The sequence below is a fragment of the Mobula birostris genome, chromosome 11, assembly GCF_030028105.1.
Source record: "Mobula birostris isolate sMobBir1 chromosome 11, sMobBir1.hap1, whole genome shotgun sequence".
Lineage (NCBI taxonomy): Eukaryota > Metazoa > Chordata > Chondrichthyes > Myliobatiformes > Myliobatidae > Mobula > Mobula birostris.
The window spans coordinates 56,301,868-56,328,684 of NC_092380.1; the positions used below are offsets into that span (position 1 = coordinate 56,301,868).

Consider the following 26,817-nt stretch of genomic DNA (forward strand, 5'->3'; position numbering starts at 1 on the left):
AAAGAGGACAAATGTTAAATAGTCTCCGAACATTTGAAAAAGAATAACAACCCTTTATAAAGCCTGTTTGATCTTTAAAAATAATCTTACCCAAAATATTCTCCAACCAATTGGCCATTATCTTTGACAGAATCTTAGCATTAACATTCAATAATGAAATAGGTCTATATGAGGCACAGTCAGCAGGATCTTCATCCTTTTTAAGAATTAAAGAACTAGAAGCCTAAAGTAGAGGGTAAATCACCTTTCACAAAAGAATCCTTAAACATTTTCAACATATACGGAGAAAGCAATTTTCCAAATCTTTTATAAAATCCTACAGGATAGCCATCAAGTCCAGGGGACTTACCAGATTGCATTGAAAAAATAGCTTTATGAATTTCGACTTCAGTAATTTGAGCATCAACAGTTTTTTGATCCTCAACAGAAATTTCAGGAAAAGCAATCTTTCGTAAGAAAGCATTCATTTCAGAAGAATCTACTGGACATTTGAGATTTATAAAGTTCAGTTCGAAAAATCTTGAAAAATCTTATTAATTTCTTCATATTCCCAAGCCAGGGTGCCATCTTTCCTACGAATTTTCAAAATTTGCCTTTTGGCTGTAGCCATTTTTAATTGAGATGCGAGCAGTTTGTTATTTTTATCTCCAAACATATAAAATTGGCTCTTTAACTTAAGCAAATAGCCTTCAAGGGGATAAGTTAGTAATAGGTTATATTGTGATTGAAGTTCCACCCTTTGTTTGAATAAATCAATATTAGAGGAAATTGCATAAATATTATGTCTTTAATATTAAATCTTTAATTTGTTCTGAAATCTTATCTAATTCTGCTTTAGTCTGTTTTTTAAGCTTAGCTGAATAAGAAATGATCTGATCATGTAAAAATGCTTTAAATGTATCCCATATAATTAATTTGGATGTACCCCTATATCATTAAAAAGAAAAAATTCTTTTATCTGTGTTTTAATAAAACTGACAAAGTCAGAGTTTTGCAATAATGACTGAGACATGCGCCATGGTGGGCGGGCATGAATGACATCATCAAATTCAAAAGACAAACTCACAGGCGCATGATCAGATATAGCAATAGTGTCATATTCACAATTTTAAAGTTGAATGGAAATATTTATTTAATGTTTTAGAGAAATTTGACTTTGGTGTTAATTTTAATAATTGGATTAGAATGATATATAAAGCTCCTATTGCAACTGTTGTCACTAACAGCTGTAGGTCTCCTTTTTTTCAGCTTTCACGGGGGACAAGACAAGGTTGTCCATTAAGTCCTTTGTTATTTAATTTAATATTAGAATCCCTTGCTATTACTCTTCGTGAAGCTAAAAATATTCATGGGATTTTTGTGAATGAGACCATTCATAAAATTTCTCTTTACGCTGACGATTTATTGGTTTATGTATCTAATCCCGAAGAATCTATTCCTGCCTTGCTAAAATCATTCAATGAATTTGGAGATTTTTCAGGATATAAAATGAATTTTAGTAAAAGTGAATTGTTTCCTTTAAATGAATCTGTCTCTATATATGATAATACTCGTTTCAAAGTCACAGATTCTTATAGATATTTAGGTGTTATAATCACTAAAAAAAAATAAGGATCCTTATAAAGCCAATTTCGTTCCCTTGGTAGACTCTATGAAGTATGTATTTAGTAGATGGAGTCCACTTACATTTTCACTTATCGGTCGTATCCATATAGTTAAAATGATGATTTTACCAAAATTTTTATATTTATTTCAGAATATCCCTGTTTTTTTGACGAAGAAGTTTTTTGATCGGATTGGTTCTATTATTTTATCTTTTATTTGTAATAATAAAAGACCAAGAACTCGTAAATGTCACTTACAAAAGTTGAATAAGGATGGAGATCTCGCTTTGCCTAATTTAAGAAGGTATTACTGGGCTGTTAATGTGCGATACATGTCCTTTTGGTTATATTGGGTTGATAAGAACGATCGGCCAATTTAGGTAGACCTGGAATTGAAAGCTGTGAAACAGATTTATTTAACCTCGTTATTGGGAGTTGCTTTACCTATACAATTAGCTAAAGTTGCTAATTTAAAGCTATACTCTGTGATTAAGCATTCTTTACAAATTTGGCTCCAGTTCCACCATTTTTTTAATCTTAAAAAATTTAAACTTTGTAGTTTAGTTTATCAAAATTACTTTCTTAAGCCTTCTTTGAGTGATCCAATTTTTTTACTGTGGAAAAATAAAGGTATTAATTCTTTTTTGGATTTATTTAAAGAAGATAGATTGATGTCTTTTGAACAATTAGTTGATAAATATTCTGTTTCATACTCACACTTTTTACAATACCTTGAAGTTAGACATTTCTTACAAAAACATTTAAGTAATTTTCCTTACATATTGGAGGCTGACCTATTAGATATTATTATGAGTATTTATCATTACAACGGGATAAGCGTCCTTTATTTAAGATTAAACACGACTGGGATTCTGGATTTCTTGACAGAGAGACCACAGTCAGTCCGTGTTGGCAGGAACATCTCTGACTCCATCACACTGAGCACTGGATCCCCACAAGGCTGTGTACTTAGCCCACTGCTGTTTACACGGCTAACACATGACTGTGCAGCCAGATTCAAGGAGAACCTGATCATTAAATTTGCAGATGATACCACAGTGGTGGGGCTCATCAGCAAAATTGATGAAACAATGTACAAGGAGGAAGTCAAACACTTAGACAGCTGGTGCAGGGATAACAACTTGATGCTTAATGTCACCAAAACCAAGGAGATGATCGTCGATTTCAGACGGTCTCAGCCTGAGCACACACCCCTCAGCAACAGCGGCTCCACAGTGGAGAGAGTGGAAAACATCAAGTTTCTTGGGGTGCAGATCTCAGACAATCTCACCTGGTCCAGGAACACCACTGGGATTGTGAAACTGGCCCAGCAGAGATTGTACTTTCTGAGGAAGCTTAAACAAGCATCACTCCCCACTAACATCGTAACTACATTCTACAGAGGCGTAGTTGAGAGTGTGCTGACCTTTTGCATCACAACCTCGTAATCCAGCTGCAGTGCTGTTGACAAAAAAGCCTTGCAGAGGGTGGTTAGGGGAGCAGAGAAGATTATTGGGGTCTCCCTACCTTCTGTCCACGACCTCTTTCAGAGTCGATGCCTCCAGAAGACACAGTACATCATTAAAGACCCCTCACACCCTCTCCATGAACTGTTTGTTCTTCTGCCATCAGGCAAACGTTACAGGAGCATCAAAACTAAAACCACAAGGCTACTAAACAGCTTCTTCCCACAGGCAGTCAGACCGCAAAATAGCTGCTCTACCTGACTCTGCTTTGGACACTTTTAACTTGCACTCGACACTTAGAACTTGGTTTTAACTGACATGTGGCTGTTGTGTTTTACTACTTATTGTTATGTTTATTATTTAGTGTTGCGTTTGTTATGTTATGATTGCACTGCTCCTGAAAAACGCTGTCTCATTCTGCCCTGCAGAGCTGATGTACAGTTAGAATGACAATGAAGTTTTTTGAATCTTGAATCTTGAAAAGGAACTCAATTTGACTTTTATGATGGAGGATTGGACGTGGATTCTGAAGCTGGTTAACTCTTCTTCAATCTGTGCTAGTCATTCACTGATTCAACTTAAAATTGTACATCGTTACCATTTGATGAAGGACAGACTGTCTAAAATATTTCCTAATGTTGATCGTTATTGTGATAGATGTAAAACTGAGACAGCTATACTGACATACATGTTTTGGTCTTGTTCTATACTGGAACAGTTCTGGAAGTCAGTTTTTTTGACAATTTCTAAAGCACTTAAAATTAATTTACAACCTAACAAATTAACTGTGCTTTTTGGAATAATTCCTCAAAATATCCGTGGTATCTCTGTGTCTGACCAACATGTTATTGCATTTGTTACATTGATAGCTAGGAGGGCCATTTTGTTGAAGTGGAAGGATACATCAGCTCCCACTTTGTCACAATGGTTCTCTCAAATGATGCTATGTCTTAGTTTGGAGAAAATTAGAAGTCGAACCTTTGAACCTTTATTTGATTTTGAGAAAAGATGGGGTTCATTTGCTCGTTATTTGAGTTAATTGATAGATTTCCTCCACGATCTAATTGTAAATTTTTGGGTTTTTTTCTTGCTGGCGGTTTGATGTTTATCTTCAGAAGCTTTTTGTATAATGCATGGCTCCGGGGCTGTACACCTAATGGGGTTTTTCCCCCACTTCTGCTTAGTAGGTTTTTTTATTATCACCAAAATTTTTCAATCTTTAAAATAATGTTTTTTTCCTTGAGACATTGTAAGTGTTGCTTACTTCAATGTATTTGTGTTATTTTTGAATAATATAATAATAATAAACAGATTTGAAGAGAAAGAAGTATGTTTTGTTACCTTTCCATAGGGCTTTTAACATCCACAAGGAAGAGAGGAGATTTCCATTTAGAATAGATTTTGATTGATTATGACTACCTTATATAACGTGAAATTTGTTGTTTCACAGGGGCAGTACAATGCAAAAACTTATGATTATTATAAATTAGATAAATAGAGGGAAAAAAAGGAATAATGAGGTTGTGGATCATGGACCATTCAGAAATCTGATGGCTTCTTTACTTCCTCCCTGACGGTCGTAACGAGAAGAGAGCATGCCAAGATCATGAGTGCCCTTAATGATATCCACCACCTTCTTTAAGGCACCTTCTGAAAATGCCCTTGATAGTGGGAGGGTTCTGCCCATGGCTGAGCTGGCTGAGTCTACAACCTATTAGAGCCTCTTATGATCCTGTACACTGCAGTTTTGTACGGGCTATGATGCAATGAGTCAGAATACTCTCCAAAGTATATCTACAGACATTTACAAGGGTCTTTAGTGACATACCAAATCTCCTCAAACTTCCAATGAAGTAGAACCGCTGACGTGCTTTCTTAGTGTTTGCATCAATGTGTTGGGCCCAGGGTAGATTCTTGAAGATGTTGACAGCCAGGAACTAGAAGTTGTCTATCCATTCCACAGCTGATCCCGCGGGCTAGATAGATAGATGGGCTGATGAATGTTTTCCCGAAGGTGACATCTCTGAGAGTGCAGTGCAGTAGACCGTCGGTCCTGTAACAAGAGTACCAGCCGACTTGTGTGTGGTCAAGACCCTGGCGTGGGGCGTGAACCCACTGGCTGAGGGCAGATAGTGAAGGATATCATTGATTATAAAGAGTACACCAACATCCTACACCTTGCACATTATCACACACCACACAGTAATATCCAGAACATCGTCTGCTGAGCTGTCACCAATCCACAACACCCCACTGTCCAGAACCCTACTTACCCGTCCCTCGCTGCAGTCCGTCTAATAACCTGCCCCCTCTCCAGTCCTCAACCACCGTTCCGCCGAAGCCGCGGAATCTATTTCCAGGCGGACCAGTGACGTTTTCCGTCGCGGAGATGGCGGCCGCGAATTGTATGAGGCTGGTTGGTAACTGGAACTGGTGTCGGATCCGGACTGCTGGTAAGGGCAGTATGTCCTGAGGAGGGGTCGGGACAAGTTCATGGAGAGGTGATGGGTTAGGGGGAGATGATGGAGGATTCCGAGGGTCTAGAGGTGGAGGCGGTAACTGGATGTGAGATGAGGGAAGGTTAATGGGATGTGTTGATGGTGACATGCAAGGACTGGAGAGGGGATGATAGGGAGTTGAGCTGGCAGATAGGGTCAGGGGTGGAGGGACTGATGGGAAAACTCGCGGCATGGAGAGTGAGGGGCAGAAAGCAATAGCTGGGGCAGAAGTGGAGTGACTGGTCGGTTGTGGATGGTGATAGGGCCGAAGTGCTAGGTGGAGATGTGGAGCTGTCAACTAGCAGGTGATGGATTTTGGTGGAATGAGGGTATTGGAGCTGAGGGGCGGGGGTGGGGTGAGGGAAAGTGTTGAAGTGTGCCTTGGTCTATCCAAAGTAATAAAGATTGAGTGTAGATTTCCCTTGTGGCTGTGCTAAACTGTGAATAATCTATAGCAATTTGCGAAATTGTACTTTGAAATTTATTTTTTCTACCCAGCCTAGATTACTACCTTACAAGAATGAGTTTGGTCTTTCTACCAGACTGTATTCCCATAGATTTCTTTGTATTGAGCCTCACCTGTCAAATGTGTCCCATTCTAGACATTTACTAAAATTGTCTTCTAATTTGTTTCAGAACTCAATTTTAAAAAGTTTGCTGAACTCCATCACCCCCCCAAGCAAAATTGTAATTATCCACAAATTTTAGAAGTTGTTTTTGTATTCTTTAATATAGTTGTGCTGCTGAGACCTGATGTATGTTTTTATTAAGAATTGGCATGTTTTAAATTCCTTTTGTATGCTATTTTGCCAGAAAGCCAATGATTTCATATTGTTTGTAAACTGTATAACAGCTTGCCTTATACACACAATCATGGATTTTAATGTACAGAATTCTTGAAGTACATATATGTCACATGTTTAGAACCCTGAGATTTGTTTTGAATTGTGTCAGTACTAAGCTCATATTTGTTGATGTAAAGTAACCTGTTCCATACTGTAGAATGAGGGTCATCTTTCTGACTTTAACACTGAATGAGGAGAGAGATGAACAAAGCAAATTTTTACTTTTTTTTTCCAGGAAGTAAGACCTAGGACCTTGCAATGCCTTGTCATAGAGATTTTGACAGTGAAGTACATGGAATAATCATGGTTTATTCAAAATGTTTACAAGAAGTATTTTTTGTGACGTGTGTGATATGTATTAAATGATGTTGTCTTTTCATAGTGTCTTCTCTGGCATTCACAGCAAGATATCAGAGTTCTCAAAATAAGGCACTCCAACCAAGGTAATTGGGGATTAACATAAAGTTGTCAAATGTCATCAATACTTAAGCACGTGCAATCATATAACACAGGCAATAGCAGGAGAAACCTTCTCCACTAGCTTTAGATTGCTTTTCAATTTTACAAAAAATCTATGTAGCAAGGCCCAAATTCAGAAAGATTATGTCCTAACATTTACTGGAGAGCTATGAGGCATTTTTCCAGCATTCAAGTTTGAGGAACATGCAGTACTGGTGTTGCAAGTTCATAATTTCTTAAGAATTTGCACCACTCAGAGTCCTCTAATGATAACCTCTAAAACAGTGGTTCCCAAATTTTTTTGGGTTACCGCCCTCTTGGCTCTCAAACCACATCCCCCCACCGCCTTTCTGGCCATTACATAAAAACTAAAGAAAGTTGATCTACGATTCACAATGAAAGAAAATAGGAATTGCAAAGGCAGTGACAAATAATTGCAAAAATTATTTCAGTTTAAAGCTACAAGTAAATTATTTAATTACAGTAAGAACAATTTCCATCAGCAATTGTAGAGTGTAGATTAGTAGTCCAACTATTCACTACTTCATTGCTTTTTCTCCTTTTAATGAGATGGATGGGCTTGGTGCAATGATCTCAGCTTCTCAACTCAGATGGAGTCCCCAAGTCCAGTAATTTGCAGTCTCTTTCATTGCTGTGAAAGAATTTGGGCGACTGCACTGAAACTGTGTTCCACTAAATATGATGTCAAAAAGGCAATAGAGAACATCTTGACCTTTTTCCAGAGCGCAGGATAGCATTCAGAAATTTCTTTATGCAACCAAAAGTCTTGATATGATTTTTTTAGCCTCAGCTTCTGCTAAAAGTCATTTGTAGCCAGATCAGTCCTTCCTCCATCCTTCCTTCATCCTTCCTTTTAAATCCTCATTACAATTGTTCAAGAATGGATTTATTACCCAATATGGAATTTGGATCGAGAGAAGATCCTGAAATCTCTCTGACATGTCTTTATGCAGCTTACCCAGGTGGGCACAGTATACTTGAAGATCATCATCTGGTATTGTATTTTTCTCTTGCAACTCAGAGGGACTCAGAAATTGGAAAAGGTCGTGACAGTCAATGTTAGATTTAAATAGGGTTAACTTGGACAAAAATGTGGAGACGACTGTTTTGACTTTGCTAAAATTCACATCATTTCCTTGCAATTGAAGATTGATTTTATTAAACTTTGCAAATAATTCTGACAAATAAAGCAATATCACGTCTAAGATTCTTGAGTTGATTACTGAATAAAACATTCGAATCATCAAAAAATGTTATCACAGTTTCAAAGAGCACATAAAACCATCTCAGGCAGTTTCCTTTTGAAAGCCATCTGATTTCTGTTGGAACAGCAAACATTCAAACTGTTTATCATTCTCAATACAAAGCTCTCAAAGTAGCCAAGAATTAAAAGCATGGAGCTCTTTATCACTGTGTTAGCAGTATTTAATAATTTGTCCAGCCAATGACTTAGGGTTTTTGCAACAAAATGTTGTCCGTGAATTTCACTGTGAATGGTAAATATGTTTGGTACAGCTTTTTTCAAGAAAGTAATAACCCATGGTGGTGTCCTGTCATTGGTAGTACTCCATCTGTTCCACAAGCAAGAGGATTGGTGAGCAAAATGTCCTTCTATTTGAAAAATTGCTTAACGACCTGAAATATTGACTCTCCCTTTGTATCTGTTTCTAGTCCCCTTGCAAATTACAACTCTTGAACCATACTTTCATCTTTTATTAAGCAAATATGACCAAGAAGCAAAGATTCATTGCCTGACAACGTTGACTTATCCAACTGCAGATAAATTCTGTTGTCCTACCTATGTTGCACAGTGTGTCTTCCACATTCTCAGACATTACATCTATTCGTCTTTGAACATTGAATCTATTTGTATTTGTCACTGGGTGAAATTGCTTTAACTACTTGGTCTCATGACTTATTCAAAACCGTCCTCTGAGCCTCCCTTCCTGCTGGCAGAATCAGTTCTCCAATTGTGTGAGGCTTTCCAGATTTGGCAATGAGCAATGAAAAGTTGTATGAAGCACGCAAGCCATCTCTGTTTTGTTGTGAAGTCTTGGCAAACATATTTTCAGACTTTTCACAAAGTGACAAAGAATAAGTGACAAAAATTTTTTACTTTTATCAAGAGTGTTCAAAGTTCAATGTAAATTTTATTATTAAACTACATAAATGTTATCGTATACAATCCTGAGGTTCATTTTCTGGTGGGGATACACAGCAAATCTATAGAATAGTAACTATTACGGGATCAATGAAAGATCAACCAGCATGCAGAAGACAACAAACTCTGCATATGCAAATATAAATAAATAGCAATAAATAACGATAACATAAGATAAAGAGTTCTTAAAAGTGAGATCATTGGTTGTGGGAACATTTCAATGACTGGGCAAGTGAATGTAGTTATCCCGTTTTATTCAAGAGCCTGATGGTTGAGGGGTAGTGACTGTTCTTGAAACTGATGGTGCGAGTGCTGAGGCTGTTGTACCTTTTTCCTAATGGCAGCAGCGAGGAGAGAGCATGCCCTGGGTGGTGGGAATCTGATGGATGCTGCTTTCCAATGACAACATTTCATGTAGATGTGCACAATGGTTGGGAGGGCTTCACCCATGATGGACTGGGCCAAATCCACTACCTTTCATAGGATTTTCCATTCAAAGGCATTGGTGTTTCCATACTTGGCCCTGATACAGCCAGTGATTACACTCTCTACTACACATCTGTAGAAGTTTGTCAGCGTTTTAGATGTCATGCGGAATCTCCAGCCTCCTAAGGAAGCAGAAACGCTGCCATGCTTTCTTCGTAATTGCACTTTGTGCTGGGTCCTGGACAGATACTCTTGAGAAAGTAACACGCAGGAATTTCTCCATCTCTGATCCTCCGATGAGGACTGGCTCATGGACCTCTGGTTTCCCTCTCCTGAAGTCTATAACCAGTTCCTTGGTCTTACTGACAGTGAGTGAGAGGTGTTGTTATCTTCAAATGTACAGGTAGCCTGGAGTCTAATTCACAGGAACTGTCATTGTGTGCTTAGCGTATAGGAATCGTACTAGCTAACACTACTACAGTAGTGAACGGCAATAATGCGCAGCAGGTAGGCCTGGAAATAACACTATTTCTTCAGTCCAGATTTCTCATGATATGCCAAATGCAGAAGTGTCACATTGCCTTTCAACAACTATAACATGCTTTGAACGAAGTCTAAAATAACAGTGTGTTAGTAGGAGATGAGGTGATAACATGATCATTGTAATCAATTACAAGATACTGAGGATCAAGTGCTTAGAATAAGTAATTCATTTCTTAAGTTAAGCCTGCAGTCCCTTAGCTATACCCCACTAGGGAACTCCTGCTCTGAAATATACTAACATGGGTCCTCTCATTTTCAAAGCAGCTGCACAAAAAAACATATTTAGAATTTTTAGGGATTTTTACATGCTTACTGGCATCTTCAGTTTTCCTGCCCGGCATTCTGGAAGTATTAAGATTGACAGACATTACTTTATGTGATCCCTGCTAGACATGAACAGGATGTAACCTCACATGACAGTAATACAATGCATACATATTCAAAAGCCAAGACCTCTGTGGTTATGGTTGTCATTTGTCACAAGTTTCACCATTCTCCTATGTACTTTTTGTTAATTGTTTAGTTCACAGGACAATCACAGGACAACAGGAGTTAGGTTGTAACTGATGGAAAAATCTCAAACCCAGTGCCATTTTTCAAAAGAGAGAAGTAAATTTCCCTTATGTAAATGAAAACTAACAAGTAGAGGGAATGAATGAAAAAGATTGAAAGAATCTATTTGGATGCAGAGGTATTTCTGGAGTCAGACAGAAATCTACTGGACTCTAACTTTTAGTATTTATTTTGAGCAATTTTTTTATATTGTATAAAAGGGATTATTTTTGACTATCATTTAATTAGTTTGGCACAATATCGTGGACCAAAGGGCCTGCTCTTGTGTTGTACTGTTCTTTTTTTTTGTCAATGTGACATCTTTAAGATAAAATTTATGGAACAGCATTATTTAAATAGTGAATCTAAGGAAGTCATTTGTGAAATTGGAATTATTATCCTTATGGATTTAACTGCACAATATTTTTAATTGAAAAATGGCTTTGAATGTATTTGTCAATTTGAAAGTCATTTTAAAAGCTTTGGAATACAGTTTCAGTACCCAACCAGAATTTTATGTGTGATTATAACAAAGAATGTGATTTAATATTATTTCACTTTGAATCAAATTTGATAGAAAAGAAGCAGTAACATCGTTATCAAAACCACCATGGCCTGGGATTAAGTTACCCGATCCCGTGGAAGAAGCAAAACATCACTTGGGTAAGATTTGAGATACATACATTGGCTTGAACTTAAGACATAGGATGAGAATTAGACCATTTGGCTCATAGAGTCTGCTCCAGCATTTCAACATGGCTGATCCACTTTCCCTCCTAACCCTATTCTCTAGCCTTCTTCCCATAACCTTTCATACCCTGAATGATCTTACCAGCATGATTTCATTAAATCAGACTTCTATGATTCTGGAATCTGGTCATCATTTCCATGAAGAACTTAAGGTTTAAATTCTGTACTGTCTGTTTTTGTCAGAGCTAGACTAAATTATAATTTTAAATGTATTCCTATTGAATAACAAAAAATAAAACTGATTTTGACCATTATGCTATTGTAGATCTGGTGTGACTGTTGTTAAACAAGATTTTTGAAAGTCCTATCCAGTCTGGTGCCAAGAGGCCAGTTGAGTCAATTAGATGTATTTTGTTTGCAGAGGTTGTACAAAATGTAAAGGCATTGATCGCCACAGGAGCGTATGGCAGACTGTTTGCAGTTGTACACTTTGCAAGTAGACAATGGAAAGTAACCAATGAAGACTTAATTCTGATAGAAAATCATATTGAAGCGGACTGTGGAGACAGGATCAGACTAGAAAAGGTAAGAGACCTTTTTGTAAGCCCATGACCCCTAATGGGGCATAGGCCACCGACAGTAGATCACCAGAGTCCTCTGTCCTGGGCCAGTCTTTAACGTGGTCTCTAGTATTTGCTTGGTGTGTCCTCCTCCCAGGGATGAGGTCTTTGGAGCTCCTGTTAGTGTTTCTGTAGCACTGGGTTTTTACGGAATGGAGTTGCTAGTCTCATGCCTAACCCTCCTCTTGCAGCTGGGCTTGCCCATCCATGGCGGAGTTTGTGGTCCATCAATATTACCATTTTAGATAGGGGCTTTGATATTTAACATGTGAGAAACAAATACATGCTGAGAAATGCTGACATAGCCCTGGTGATGTGTTTTTTTTGCTCTTTGGAGATTGGACCCACAGAAAACTTGGCCTGATGGTGTTTCTGACTGTGTCCTTTGATCCATCAGAGATCTAAGCGGGGATATTTGCAGACATGTTTTTCTCTCCCTGCTTCAACCTGAGGTTCCCGCCTACTTTAACAAGATGACTATCATTCTGATAACTGAGAAAACCAAGGTAATATGTCTAAATCACTACTGCATGGTGGCTTGGAGATTCAGCATCATGAAGCACTTCAAGAGAATGGTCATGGCACATGTTAACTTCAGCTCCCAGCATTAACCCTTTGTCTACAACTGAAACAGGTCTATGGCACACATCATCTCACTGGCCCAACTCATCTCTGGAGCATCTGGACAGTAAAGACGTCTATGTTAGATTATTGTTTATTGACAACAGTTCTGCCTTCAGTACTTCCCAAGTAAACTCATCTCCAAACTCCTAGACCTGGCACTCAATGTCTTCATTAGCAAATGGATTCTTGACTTCCTGACCAACAGACTACAGCCAGATAGGATAGGCAGTGACACTTCCACCACGATAATTCTCAACAATGGTGCTCCACATGACTACGTCCTTAGCTCCCTACTCTACTCCATATACATTCACGTCTGCATGGCCAGATTCTGCGTGACAAATTTACAGGTGAGCCAGATCTCAAAATAACATTGATTCATATTACAGGAAGGAGACAGATAGCTAGTCACATAAGACTATAAAACATAGGAGGAGAATTATCCCATTCAACCCATCTGGTTTGCTCCTCCTTTCAATCATGGCTAATTAGAAGGCCTGAGGTGTAGGGAGAGGTTGGCTATGCTGGATCTTTATTCTCTGGAGCATAGGAGAATGAGAAGTGACCTCGTGGAAATTTATAAAATCAAGAAGAACATGGATAATATGAACAGTCATAATCTATTCCCCAGGGTCGGGGAGTCCAAAACTAGAAGGCACAGATACAAGATAAGGGGAAAGATTTAAGAGACCTGAGAGATAACTTCTTTACACAGAGGGTAGTGAGTACTTGGAATGAACTGCTGGAGGAAGTGGTCAAGGTTGGTACATTTGCAACATTTGAAAGGTACTTGGAAAGGTACGTTGAAGGGATGGGCTTGACGGGTTATTGGCCAAACATGGACGACTGTGACGAGCAGGGAGGATGCTATGGTTGGCATGGACCAGTTAGGCTGAAGATCCTGTTTCCCTGCTACATCACTGTTTACTTTACCCTGTCAGCCCTATTCTCCTGCCTTCTCCCCATAACCTTTGACGCTCCTACTAATCGAGAACCTATCAACCTCTGCTTTGAATATACTAAATAACTTCTCCATAGCTATCTGTAGCAATGAATTCCACAGAGTCAGCGCTTTTTGACTGAAGACATTTTTTCCTCATCTCTGTTTTGAAGGGGTGTCCTTAATCCTGAGGCTGTATCTTCTGGTCCCAGATTCTCCCACTACTGGAAGTATCCTCTGCCCATAATACTATCCAGAGTTTCAATGAGATACCCCCACATACTTCTACACTCCAGACCCAGAGCCATCAAGCATTCCTCGTGTGTTAACCCTTTCATCCCTGGAGTCATTCTTATAAAACACCACTGGGCCTTCTCCAAAGCCAACACATCTGGACCCAAAACTGCTCGGAATACTCCAAATGTAATCTGACCAATGTCTTATAAAGCCTCAGGATTACACCCTTCCTCTATTCTAGTTGTGGAGAAAAGAATGCTAACATTGCATTCACCTTTCCTATTATTGACTCAACCTGCAAATTAATCTTTTGGGAATCCTGCACTAGGACCCCCAAGTCCCTTTGTAATTCCGATTTCTGAATTCTCTTCTCATTTGGAAAATAGTTTACACCTTTATTCTTTCTACCAAGACAGTTTATTTGTATCTGTTCAAATTGTAGACCTGCTGAGTTCCTCATGCATTTTGTGTGTGTTGCTCTGGATTTCCAGCATCTGCAGAATATTTTATGTTTAACATCTCTTGTCTCATCTTTGTCTATCCTGCTTGTTTTATCCTCAAAATATTATAACTAATTTGTCAGGCAAGGTCTCCCATTAAGGAAAACAATGTTGACTTCAGCCTATTTTACCAAGTATCCTGAAACTTCATCTTTACAATGGTCTTTAAAATTTTACCAACCACGAAGTCAGGTTCCTGACTCTGGTGATTTTTGAAAGATCACTACTACTGTCTCCATAATCTCTGCAGCTCTCTCAGAACCTTCAGTGTGATCCAGGTGACTTACCTATCTGCAGATCTTTCAGCTTCCCAAGTACTTATTTAATAATAGTGATTACGCTCATTTCTCCCTCCTAACTCTCTTGAACTTCTGGCAGGTTGCTCATGTCTTCCACACTGAAGAATGATGCAAACTGCTTATTTCATTCAGCCATCATTTTTTTGTTCCCCATTACTAATTCTCCAGCATTGTTTTTCACCTGTCCAGACATCCCACCTCTCCCGGAAGTTCCGGGAGTCTCCCGCATATCGATAGTGGCTCCCCGATGCCCGGAAATTATATACAATATCCCGGAAATAGATTTTTTTGAGAGGGAGAGGGAGAGCGAGCATCCTGATTGGTCTCTCTTCGTGCTAAGAGTGGTCCCCAACCATAGGGCCACGAGGAAACGATATGATTTAGCGATATGAAACGATATGAGTCAGCTGCACCTTTCCTCATTCCTTGTTACGCACTGTTGAATTTTAACGCACGCGAGGTCATCAGTGACCCAAGACGTGTAAAGGAGTGGGGTCGGTGGCCCATTTGCGAATGTCCCCGGTGAATCATCCATGTCAGCGCGGGAAAAAGATCAACTCCTCGAGCTTGCAAATGATGGTGGGCTGAAAAGTGGTCAAGGTTGAATGTCCTGAGATAGCCACGAAAGCACTGAAAACGTTGCTTCCATTTCCAACATATCTCTGCGAAGCGGCGTTTTCTGCAACGAAAACTAAATTGCGGAATAGACTGGACATAAGGAACCCCCTTCGAGTATCGCTGTCTCCCATCGCCCCTCGATAGGACCGTGTTGTTGCAGGAAAACAAGCCCAGTGTTCCCACTGATCCAGCAATATTGGTGTGTTGCAATGATTTTATATGTTCATACGAGGAAAATATGCGCTATGTGTTTAATATCCAAACGTTACTTAAAATGTTATGATGCTATTGACGTATAAGTGACTTATAATTCAGTGGTCCCGAACTTCCAGGCTGCGAAGAATACAGCGGTGGCCGGAACGCACCCAGCACATCTTTACAAAAAAAGCCGAAATAAACAAGCTAATTAATTAGGTGCCGTCCGGCACGTAAATGTCGGCCCAGATCAGAGCGATTGCCGATTGCGTCGCCTCTGTTCTGGGCCGACATTTACGTGCCGGGCAGCACCTAATTAATTAGCTTGTTTATTTCAGCTTTTTTCTTAAAGATGTGCTGGGTGCGTTCTGGCTACCACTGTACTATTCCGGCTTCGTGGCCTGGAGGTTTGGGACCACTGTTATAATTGACTTATCACTACATTCATGCGAGGAAAATATGCGCTGTGTGTTTAATATTAAATTTGTTAGATAAACCCCTTTAGAAACGAAATTGAGTGTATTAGCCACTTACAAGTGACTTATCACCTATATTCTGGTCACGCTTAACACCCCCCCCTCCCCCCCACCGGGTCGGCCGGTCTGCAAGAATATTGTCAATATTAAACCGGTCCGCCATGCAAAAAAGGTTGGGGACCCCTGATTTGAACTAGCTGGCTGGCTGCTAAGGAGCTACGCTATTGATGTCCTACGTGATGAGGCCAAACTCCCTGTAGACTTGCTTAAAGTTGTAATAGAATAAACATGATAATATAATATAAGTACATATTTTAATGTCACATTTGCTGCATATACCCAACTTAGTTTACAGATTAGACAAAATCACTAAACAAAGTATTACATGCACGTTTGGAGGTTGATGGGGTGGGGGGGGGGGGCAATATGAGGGTGCTACCTCCCTGAAATGAGTTTTTGCAGGGTGGGATGTCTGCCTGTTTGATGACCATTCTTGACTTGCTTTTACTCTTTCTACATCACCCTAACATCACCTCTGCTAGGGTCGCCTTTCCCAGGCCTTCCTTCGGCCTGCTTCTCTCATACCCCTGCAGTTACCTTTATTGCAGTTTATCCTGACACGTGCAATTTTAGCTTCCTCCTCTCAAACTCGGTGTGAATTCTGTCATATGATCAATGGCACCTAAAGGTTCTTTTATCTTCAGATCCTTCATGAAGTCTGACTTATTTCCCAACACCAAATCCAAAACTGCTTTTACACAAATGGGTTCAACCACAAGCTGCTGTAAAAAGCCACCTCATAGGCATTCTACAAATTCAGTAAGTTGGGCTCCATAGCCAACCTGATTTTGCCAGACTACCTGAATAATGAAGTCCCTCAAAACCGCCTTTCTTACTTGTCATTTCTTTTTCCTGTTGTAATTTGTACCCCACATCCTAGCTATTACTTGGAGGCCTGCAGATAACTGCCATCAGGAATTTTTTTACCCTCGTTGTTTCTTAACTCGGCCTAAATGATTCTACATTCTCTGATCCTTTGTTACTTCTTGCTAAGGATTTGATTTCAGTTTTTACCAACAGAGCCACACTGCCCTTTTGCCCAGCTACCTGTCCTTTTGATACAACGTGTGTCCTTGGACATTCAGCTGTGATCTTCTTTCAGCAGTGATTCAGTATTACCCACAACATCATATCTGTCAATCTTTAACTACGCTATATTATCCACATTGTTTTATATACTGTGTACATTCAGTTATAGCCTGTTCAATCCCGTATTCACCATACTGCTTCTCAAATTTGCATCCATGTTGCCTAAAGCTAAATAGTTATCCCTTTCTAAATTTTGTCTTAATTTTTATTCTGGAGATTTCCGTCACCTCTCCTGCAGTCTCTGTCCCTCTATCCATACTTTTCTGATCTAGTGAACCCTCCTACTATTTAATTTAAGCCCTGTGCACAACACTTAATTATGTGATTTGCCAGAACCCTGGTAGATGTATGGTTCAGGTGGATCCTGTCTCATCAGAACAGCTCCCTCCCCCAATAGTCATGCCAGTGTCCCACATATTCAAACGCTTCTCCCACATCAATCTTTGAGCCAGAAATTTAAATCTCTGATCTAATTGACCCTGTGCCAATTTGCCCATGACTCAAGTAGCAATCCAGAAATTACCTTTTTGGTTCTGCCTTCATAGTTAGTCCCTAGCTGCTCACTGTGTACGTACATCTATTGATGCTTTTGGACGCATCTTCAGTGATGTTCCTGGAATCATCAGGTGTTTCAGGTCTTTCAACATCATACACCCTCCTCCAGGTGACCCAGCCGGGGCTGATCAGACCCCAGCTTGTGTCCAGATGGCTAGCTACTTATGACTCCATGGCTCCCCTCTTTTGAGCCACAGCCATCTTGAGGCCCTCTCTGCCGCATCAGTGGTACTGCGGATGGCTCTCCTCTTCCTCTGTCCCTCGATGCCCAAAATGCTGAAGGCTCTAACTAAAGAATGGGCTACGAATCCCCTACAACCAACCTCCACTGGGAGACACCTCGCTCTCCATCCAGCCTGCTGACAGTTGCTGACCAGTCCTGCGTACTTGGAGAGCTTCCTTTCAAAGGCCTCTTCTAAGCTATCTTCCCATGGGACTGTCAGCTCCAGCAGCACCACTTCCTTAGTCAACTCAGACACTAGGACAATGTCTGGTCGCAGGGTGGTGGATGCAATATGGTTGGGGAACTTTAGCTGCCCTTTGAGGTCCACCAACAGCTGCCAGTCCCTTGCAGAGGTCAGAATGCCTGCAGATGTTCTTTTGGCAGGTATTGGCTGCTCCCCAGCTCTGACAAAGGCAATGGTCTGCTTGGAGGGTCGGGACCGCTTCGCCCACTCAATTCCTGCGCTGATGGTTTCGGCGATGGTCTTCAGGACCTGATCATGCCTCCACCTGTACCGTCCCTCACCAAGTGCCCTTGCACAGCCGCTGAGGATGTGCTCCAGGGTTCCTCGCTTGGAGCACAGTGGGCACGCAGATGACTCTGCCTTGCCCCATGTGTGCAGGTTTGATGGGCTTGGAAGCACACCGTACACTGCCTGGATGAGAAATTGGATGTGCTGTGGTTCGGCTTTCCAAAGATCAGCCCAGGTCACTTTCCTCTCAACCGCATTCTCCCATCTTGTCCAAGCTCCCTGTTGCTTCATTCCCACCGCCTTGCAGGCTCTCATCTCCTCCACTATTGCTCTCACCTCCTCCCGAACTAGACGACGCCTTTCCTTCCCTCTGGTGTCCATTTGGGGAGTTGGAAGGGATCCTAGCCCAGCTCGGCCTTGTGTGACCACTCCCACCAGCATCCTCTGACGCAGCCTCGCCTCTGCCTCCTGAACAGCTTCCTCTGCTCTCCACTTCCTGCCAGTACTTACTTGGATCCCTGCTCCAGCCACCTTCGAGTCACTTGAATCCCTATATTGTAGCACTTCTCTGGCTCTTGTTACCTTGAATTCTTCCTCCAAGGATTTGAACGGCAGTTGCAGTTTGTTGTGGTGTCCATAGAGTGCGATGCTGCTCAGGCTCTTTGACAGCCCCAGCCATCTCCTGAGGTGGTTGCTAACCCTCCTCTCTAAGGTTTCGACTGTCGAGATCGGAACTGCATAGACGAGGAGGGGCCACAGGATTCTGGGAAGAATGCCATGCTGATACACCCAGGCTTTAAACTTCCCACGTAGGCCAGACTTGTCCACAGATTTCAGCCAGCCATCCAACTCGGTGCAGGTTGCTTGAATGGATGTTGTGTCACTTAAAGAGCTGTCAAAAACTTTGCCCAAGCTCTTGACTGGCTTTTCTGTGATGGTTGGGATGGCTGTGCCTGCGATGCTGAACCGGAACTTGTTCTCCACCTTCCCTTTCCTCAGCACCATCGATCTTGATTTGGCAGGTTTGAAACGCATCCGGGCCCACTCCACCAGTTTTTCGAGCCCTTCCAGAATCCTCCGGCAGCCTGGGACTGATTCTGTGGTGACTGTGAGGTCATCCATGAATGCCCTGATAGGTGGTTGCCGTTGAGCGGAATTCATTCTGGGCCCTCTGCACTCTGGTTCAGCAGATTTAGTGAGCATGTTCATGGCTAGGGAGAACAGTGTCACTGAGATAGTGCACCCTGTGATGATGCCGATCTCCACCTTGTGCCAGGTTGATGTAATTTCTCCTGAAGAGACCCTCATCCTGAAGTTGCTGTAATAATCAGCGATAAGTTCTCTGATTCTGCTGGGGACGTGATATTTGGTCAGTGTGAGCTGCACCAGCTTGTGCGGAATGGAGCCATATGCATTTGCCAGGTCGAGCCACAACACTGACAGGTTGCCCTTGTTCTCTCTGGCCTCCCTGATGAGCTGTGTCACCACACCGATGTGCTCCAGACAGCCTGGCATCCCTGAAATGCCACCCTTCTGGACTGATGTATCAATATAGGTGTTCTTTGCTAGGTAGGTGCACAGCCGGTTAGAAACTGCACTGAAGAAGATCTTCGCCTCGACACACAGCAGGGAGATGATGCGAAACTGATCTATCTGGGTGGCATTTTCCTCCTTCGGTATCCACACCCCTTCAGCCACTCTCCACTGTTCTGGGATTTTCCTCCTTCTCCAAAAGGTTTTCAGGATCTTCCACAGACGCAGCAGGAGTTTGGGGCAATTCTTGTACACTTTGTACGAGGTGCTGCTTGGTCCTGGAGCCGAGCTTGTCCTTGCTTTGCGGACGACCTCTCTGACTTCCTTTAGTTGCAGCTCTGACATGTCGAACTGCATGTCTGGTTCAGGTGGGTCTATTAGGATGTCACACTCTCCCAACTCCTGCTCTCTTTCAGGATCATTATATATCTTCTTCAGATGTTGGTCTATGTCTTCCTGCGAACAGACCAGTTTCCCACTGCGCTTCTCCCCCAGCAACTCCTTGGTGAACTTGAAGGGGTTGGTGATAAAGGCAGCACGTTTTCAGGCCCTTTCACGACGACGCCTCCGATACCCCTCTGCCCGGCGGAGGACCCTGATCTTCTTTCGTAGTATGCACATCAGCTGGGCCAAGCCAATGCGCTCCTCTTCTCCTGCCTCCTTGTATTGGGACTTCAGCGCTTTCATCTCCTGCCTGATGTTGTAGATCCTCAATGCTCTTTGGTTCTTCGAGTAAGATGTTTTGGAGCCTTCCTTCTCCTCTTCTCCGAACCGTTCAGCTGCGATACTGACAATAATTGTTGTCATGGCTTGCAGCTTCCTATCAACCCCTCCCTTCGCCGTTGCCTCCAGAATTTGGTTAACATCTTCATCAAACTGCTTCCACAGTGAAGTCATGTTAGCTGCAGGCCATTTGATCCGCCTCCTGTTAGACTTCATGTTCGAGGGATTAGTTTGCAACACTTGGAGGTTCCGGGCACTAGGGGGTGACTCCGGGCCTGGCCCCTCCTTCGTCTCACCAGGTTGGACACCTGCGCATTGTGCTGCTCCTGCTCCCGCCAAACACTTCATCCTCGCTTGGTGGATCTTCAAGCCATGATCGTTCTTGCAGATTTTGCTCAAATACCCTCTTTCCTTGTCATATCTATTTCATTGGTACCCACATGAACCACAACAACTGGATCTTCCTGCTCCTCCAAATTCCAATCCGAAGCCTAGGCACCAGGCTGGCAAGACAGTCTTTGGGAATCTCAGTTGTAGCAACATAGAATTGTTCTATTTCGCTAACTATATTGTCTTCAATTAGAAATACATTTCTTCTCTCGCCACTTGAATGGCTCCCAAACCAAAGTATCATGGTTAGATTGCTCATCCTTCCTGCAGCCCCCACTCTCATTTGCACAGGAATCTTAGATCTGTTGGACAAGTTGTCATGGTGTCATGACAACAGCCTTTACCCTAACCTCAGCAAATCCAAACAACTATATATTGATTTCAGGAAGAGGGCAAGGCATGGGAGTGGTACACATTCTCCTGTTAACATCGACTGTGCTGAGGCAGGACAGTTGAGAGCTTCAAGTTCCTAGGAGTCAATGTCACCTCTAGCATGTTCTGGTCCGATCACCACTATAGCTAAGAAACCTCACTAGTGTCTGTACTTCCTCAGAAGACAAAAGAGATGTGGCATGTCTCCTTTGACCCCCCCCCTTCTTCCCCCCCCCAACCAATTTCAGTCAATGTATCATCCTATTCAGATGCACCGTGGCTTGGTATGGCAGCTGCCCTGACCGTGACCACAAGAAACTACAGAGAGTTGTGGACACAGCTGAGCATGTCACAGAAATCAGCCATCCTTATGTGGACTCTGTCTCACTTCTCTCTGCCTCAGTAAAGCAGCTGTAGCATAATCAAAGACCCCAACCACCCTGCAGATTCCTTCCTCCATCCCTTCGTCTGTCCATGTGTCTGTCTGTCTGTCTGTCTCTCTCTCTCTCTCTCTCTCTCTCTCCTCTCTCCTCCCTTCTCCCTTCTCTCCCCCATTGGCCTAAAGATACAAAAGCCTGAAAGCACATGCCACTAAGGTTCCATGACAACTCCTATTTCAGTTATAAGACAGTTCCCCTGTACAATGAGATAAACTCCTGATATCTCAATCTATCTCGTTATGACCTTCACCTTATCCTTTGTCTACACTGCACTTTCTCTGTAACTGTAACATTTTATTCTGCATTCTGTTATTCTTTTAACTTGTGCTACCCCAGTGCACTGCAATAATGAATTGAGTATGAACAAAGTGCAAGATTTTTTTTTAAATGTGAAAATAATACACCAACTTATCATTTTCTTTGCACAGGTTCTGTTAGTTGGCGGGGATAATTTCACACTTATCGGAAGACCACTTCTTGGGTAAGGTTTAGTTTATAAATCAATGAGATAGCCTAGTTGTCCAAAGTTAATCTTATTTATGCTATGCATATGCAATAGCTTTTGAAATATACCAGCAAGATTGAATTATAAAATAAGCTTTATTGTGACAATTTCACTTGCACTGTAATTGCATTTAAAAAGTAATCAAATTGTAGTTGCTTTTCTCATTCCACAATTGATATACAGCTTGACTACCTCGAATCCAGCAATCAGTTATCCGGTTCCACCGCTGGTTTGAACATAATTTTCACCACCTTAATTTCAAATTTCCTTTGTCATAGCACCAAACCATTGCCAGTGTTTTCATAGCGCCATTAGCAGAATCAGCTGTTGGCACAAACTTTAAAAGAAGCAAGTCGTTCTTCTGTGTTATTCTGCATTTATTTTTTATAACCATTCCTTATAAAGTTCGTCGTGTCTTCATTGAATAAAGGACGTGCTTCTGGTAGTGTAAAGTGCAGGCACCATGTGTTATCTATACATGATAAGCTGGAAGTTCTGAAAAAACTCGACAGTGGTGTGTCTGCGAAAAGCATATGCAACTCGTATGACATTGGCTCTTCCACAGTTTATGATATAAAGAACAAAAAGAAAAGTCGGTCAAGTTCTTTGCTGACAATGAATCAAAAAACAGATGTGCGTAAAAAAACAATGAAAGGTGGAAAATGTTCACAACTAGATGTAGTTCTCATAAAGTGGTTTAAACACGTCAGTGAAGGTGGAGAACAGTCAGGGGAGATGGTGAAGGAACAAGCAAAATTATTTCATGAAAAATTAGGACTGGATTATGAGTGTGATTACACTGAAGGGTGGCTTCAGCGTTTCAAGCAGTGATAGGGCATAAAACTTTGTGCAGTATGGTGAAAAATTGTCAGCAAAGTTAGTCCTGACGAAGGGTCTCGGCCTGAAACGTCGACTGCACCTCTTCCTACAGATGCTGTCTGGTCTGCTGCGTTCACCAGCAACTTTGATGTGTGTTGCTTGAATTTCCAGCATCTGCAGAATTCCTGTTGTTTGCAGCAAAGGAGATGCTGAGTTTGTTAAGTTAGTTTCTGATGAACATTTAAGTCCCATGCAGGCCTACAAAGCGAACAAAACTACCTTATATTGCTGTTGTATTCCAACATGAACACTGACTACAGAGAATGTAGAATCACCAACAGGTTATAAAGCATCAAAAGATCGTATCACTCTTGACTGCTCTAATGTTGCGGAAACCCACAGGTGTAAGATGTTAGTGTTCAGCAAAAGTTTACATCTCAGAGCTTTCAAAGGTATGAAGCAGTTTCCAGTAATTTACCATATCAACAAACAAGGGTGGATTACAATGTTTGTTTTTTTATTTCATCCTAACCTAACCACCTGTGATTCAGCAAAATCATTAATCCAGCACTACATAGTCCCAATCATTTTGAATTTGTGGTGGTCAATCTGTACTGTTTTGCAGATGGACATGATGATTACTTGTTCTTCAATCAGAACTATCTTTTCATGTACTTGGTGATTTACTTGAGAGCAGCTTGTGTAATCTTTGCAGTGGAGATGACTTTTTTTTTACTATTTTCTGGTTCATGGAATATAGTAGTTTGCATTAGCCATTATCTTAATGACAGGAGAATATTTTTAGTTTATAACACAAATCAATGGAGAATTTTTATGCATTGGCAATGAGATTTGCACCCATAAATTTATGACGGATAGCAAATATCTGAAGTCTTGAATTTTAAATCACTTCATGTTTAATTATCAAGCGTGACTGATGGAGGCTTCCTATGCATGGTTGCTTTCAAATTAATCATTGAGTCGAGATCGCTGACAATTAGTGTCAATGTGCTTTAAAAGTAATTTATTGAAGTCATACCAATACAATATATGATGTGATTTTTTTTTAATTTAATGGCATGTTGAGAACCAAAATGGGGTGTCTGTTTCATAGTTATAAAGGCCTAGATGATGTTTTGGTATATTGGAGGCATTATATAAAAGCAAATTGTTGTTCGCAGGCGAGACCTTGTACGAGTGGAAGCGACAGTCATTGAGAAAACAGAATCTTGGCCTAGAATACACTTCAGATTTAAACGAAGGAAGCGTTACCGGAGGACAAAAAGTAAGTTAGATCATCAGCATTTTAGTAATGTGAACAGGCTATTTAATTATGCATTGTAACTAAATTTGGTGTTCTTTCTAAGTTAAACAGCAAATGTTAGTGTCCAATTCAGATTTTCTGCTTGTATCACTTCTGAATTTGAAAGTATGAAAATTCTGATAATTCCACAAAGGCCTTCACACTCTCCTCGCCTATCAGATGCCTTCTTCAAAGGCCCTTTACCTTTCCTACCCACATGGCTTCACCTATCACCTAGCTAATCTTCCTTCCCCTCCCTCCATCTTTTATTCTGGTGTCTTCCCCTTTCCTTTACAGTCCTGAAGAAGAGTCTCGGCCCAAAATGTTGACTGTTTATTTGTTTGCATAGATGCTACCTGACCTGCTGTGTGTGTTTCACAAAGTAGCCTCCCACAGAGTTTGTTTTTGCAGTTATCCGTACATGATAATAGAGTCATAGAGAGCTACAGCTCAGAAACAGGCCCTTCGGCCCATCTAGTCTGTGCCAAACTATCATTCTGCCTAGTTCCCTGGCTTGCACCTGCATCATAACTCTCCATGCCCCTCCCATCCAGATACTTATCCTAGCTTCTCTTAATTGATGAAATCAAACCCACATTCACCACTTCCACTAACAGTTCATTCCACATTCTCTTCACCCTCTGAGTGAAAAAGTTCTCCCTCTTGTTCCCCTTAAAAATTCAACTTCCACCCTTAACCCATGACCTTAGTTCTAGTCTCATTCAACCTCACTAGAAAAAGCCTGCTTGCATTTGCCCTATCTATAGCCCTCATAATTTTATATACCTATGCACACACTTTAACGACTCAGCTCCATACTTTGTCATAACCTTGGTTTAAGCATAGTCAAAACAATCTGAAATCCGTAGGTGAGGTCACAGTTACTGATGATAACTGGGCATTTGACCAAGTGTGGCATCAAGGAGCTTTGGTAAAACTGAACTCAAAGGAAAAATAGCACAAAGGAAGATTATTTAAGATCATTGGATTGCAGAGATCTCAGCTGCAGGTGGCTGAAGACAATGTCCTAAAACTTAGTCCCAATCATTATTAGTTTACTAGTTGCTTTATCAAGGACGTGTGGAGGTGTTCACTGATGATTGCACATTGTTCTATTCCATTTGCATCTCCTCAGCAAATGAGGCAGCCCACGTCAGCACTTAGCAATGTTCTGGTATAACAATCCGAAACATCATTTATAATCCATTTTAAATCTATGTGTCAGTCTTCGTGATTGCTTCAGTGAAGTATTTTTCTTTTATGTTATGAACTTGCTAAACCAAAGTCTTAATACCGATACAGTAATTCACATTGCTATTGAGTAGCAATAGAATCTTTCCAGATTCTATCCAGATTTTTCTTCAACTTCATTTTTTTAAAAAATTCTCTGTATAACGTTTCATTTAAATCTAATTTTTCATTTGTTGCTTTTTTTTTGCAGTAAATGTGCAACCTCAGACTGTTCTCAGAATCAACACAATTGAGGTTGCTCCAGCTCTGGACTGAGAGTACTGGCAATTTTGAGTCCCCAAGGCTAAAAGAAAGAGGGCATTGTATAAACCTAGAGATCCAGATACATGCACTGCATTTCCAGTACCTTGCAATCATTTGTATGCATTATCGTTTGTTTCCATACTGAATTTAAATTTCTGTTGCTTGAAGTCCTTTACACGTTCTTTTCTCAGTTACCTCTACTAAAGTACTGCAACATGTGAAAATAAATATTTTTATGGAATCTGATTCCTGAAGTCCTCTTTAAATGTTGTTAGGAATTTGACCCAACACAGGGAGATCTGCATCATAGGTCATTGAGACTGGGCCAGTAGACTATAAAGTCAATGTTCTCTATAAGTGATCATGCTGCAATACAAGTTTACTTGTTGATAGACATGCAAACAATCATTGGTAATAATAGAATATTTGTTATATTTCTTTGAAATTAACTGACAGGGCCAGTAATTTTCAGTGTGAATCTGAATAGGTAAATATCAACGAGCAGTTCATACACAGCCATGCTTTACATAATTTCTCACTCTGTCATTTCAATTTGATATTTTTCCCCTTGTGTCCAAGTAGCAGTGTGCTTTGTTCATTGTGTCAACATTACTGCAGGCAGAACAAAAATACTTGATGGCTTTCATAAAAGAAAATTTGAGAGGAAAACTGAAAAACAGTCCTCTGATGACTGGAAAAGCAATTAGAAAATCCCATTCTATGGAAAATAAATTTGAACTGGAGATCTGTTGATTAGTTACTTAATATTTCAAATTGTATCTGAGATAAAGACGGAAAATGCTGTGGAAAATCTCAGCAGGTCAGGCAACAGCTGTAGAAAGCAAAACAGTTAACATTTCTGCTTGCAGACCCTTCAGCATTTTCTGTGTTTATTTTTAACTTCAGATTTCAGCATCTGCAGCTTTTTGATTTTCAGTAACTAGGATGTTTTGGTTTTCGCAAACACAAATGTAACTCAGCTTGTATAAAGGAAGTTGAGGATGGGGGATTAGGAAGAAATGAATTACTAATGTACTATGGGCAAAATCAAATGAAATTCTCATC

The 26,817-nt window shown here is 40.8% G+C and overlaps 2 protein-coding genes across 2 annotated transcripts in view; one reads left to right on the top strand and one right to left on the bottom strand.

Annotated features, from left to right (window-relative positions):
- ighmbp2 (immunoglobulin mu DNA binding protein 2) overlaps positions 1–5,361 on the bottom strand; it is an 86,279-nt gene extending 80,918 nt beyond the window's left edge. Inside the window, exons 1-2 of the mRNA XM_072272259.1 lie at positions 5,344–5,361; positions 4,899–5,189 (exon numbers count right to left, since the gene is read on the bottom strand). The gene's annotated coding sequence lies outside the window, so the exon portion shown is untranslated. The remainder of the gene's footprint in view (positions 1–4,898; positions 5,190–5,343) is intronic.
- An 81-nt stretch (positions 5,362–5,442) lies between these two features.
- Positions 5,443–25,998, top strand: mrpl21 (mitochondrial ribosomal protein L21). Its single transcript, XM_072272263.1, has 7 exons — positions 5,443–5,523; positions 6,796–6,856; positions 11,153–11,238; positions 11,687–11,850; positions 22,060–22,112; positions 24,137–24,240; positions 25,700–25,998. Exons 1-7 carry the CDS (start codon positions 5,460–5,462, stop codon positions 25,762–25,764), a joined length of 597 nt encoding a protein of 198 aa, XP_072128364.1. The 5' UTR covers positions 5,443–5,459; the 3' UTR covers positions 25,765–25,998.
- The last annotated feature ends 819 nt before the right edge of the window (positions 25,999–26,817 follow it).

Excerpts from the sequence above, each read along its gene's own strand:
- mrpl21 (XM_072272263.1), top strand. The coding sequence starts at position 5,460 with ATGGCGGCCGCGAATTGTATGAGGCTGGTTGGTAACTGGAACTGGTGT. Across the intron at positions 11,851-22,059 it reads ACAGGATCAGACTAGAAAAG|GTTCTGTTAGTTGGCGGGGA; the intron begins GTAAGAGACCTT and ends TTCTTTGCACAG. Across the intron at positions 24,241-25,699 it reads GCGTTACCGGAGGACAAAAA|TAAATGTGCAACCTCAGACT; the intron begins GTAAGTTAGATC and ends TTTTTTTTGCAG.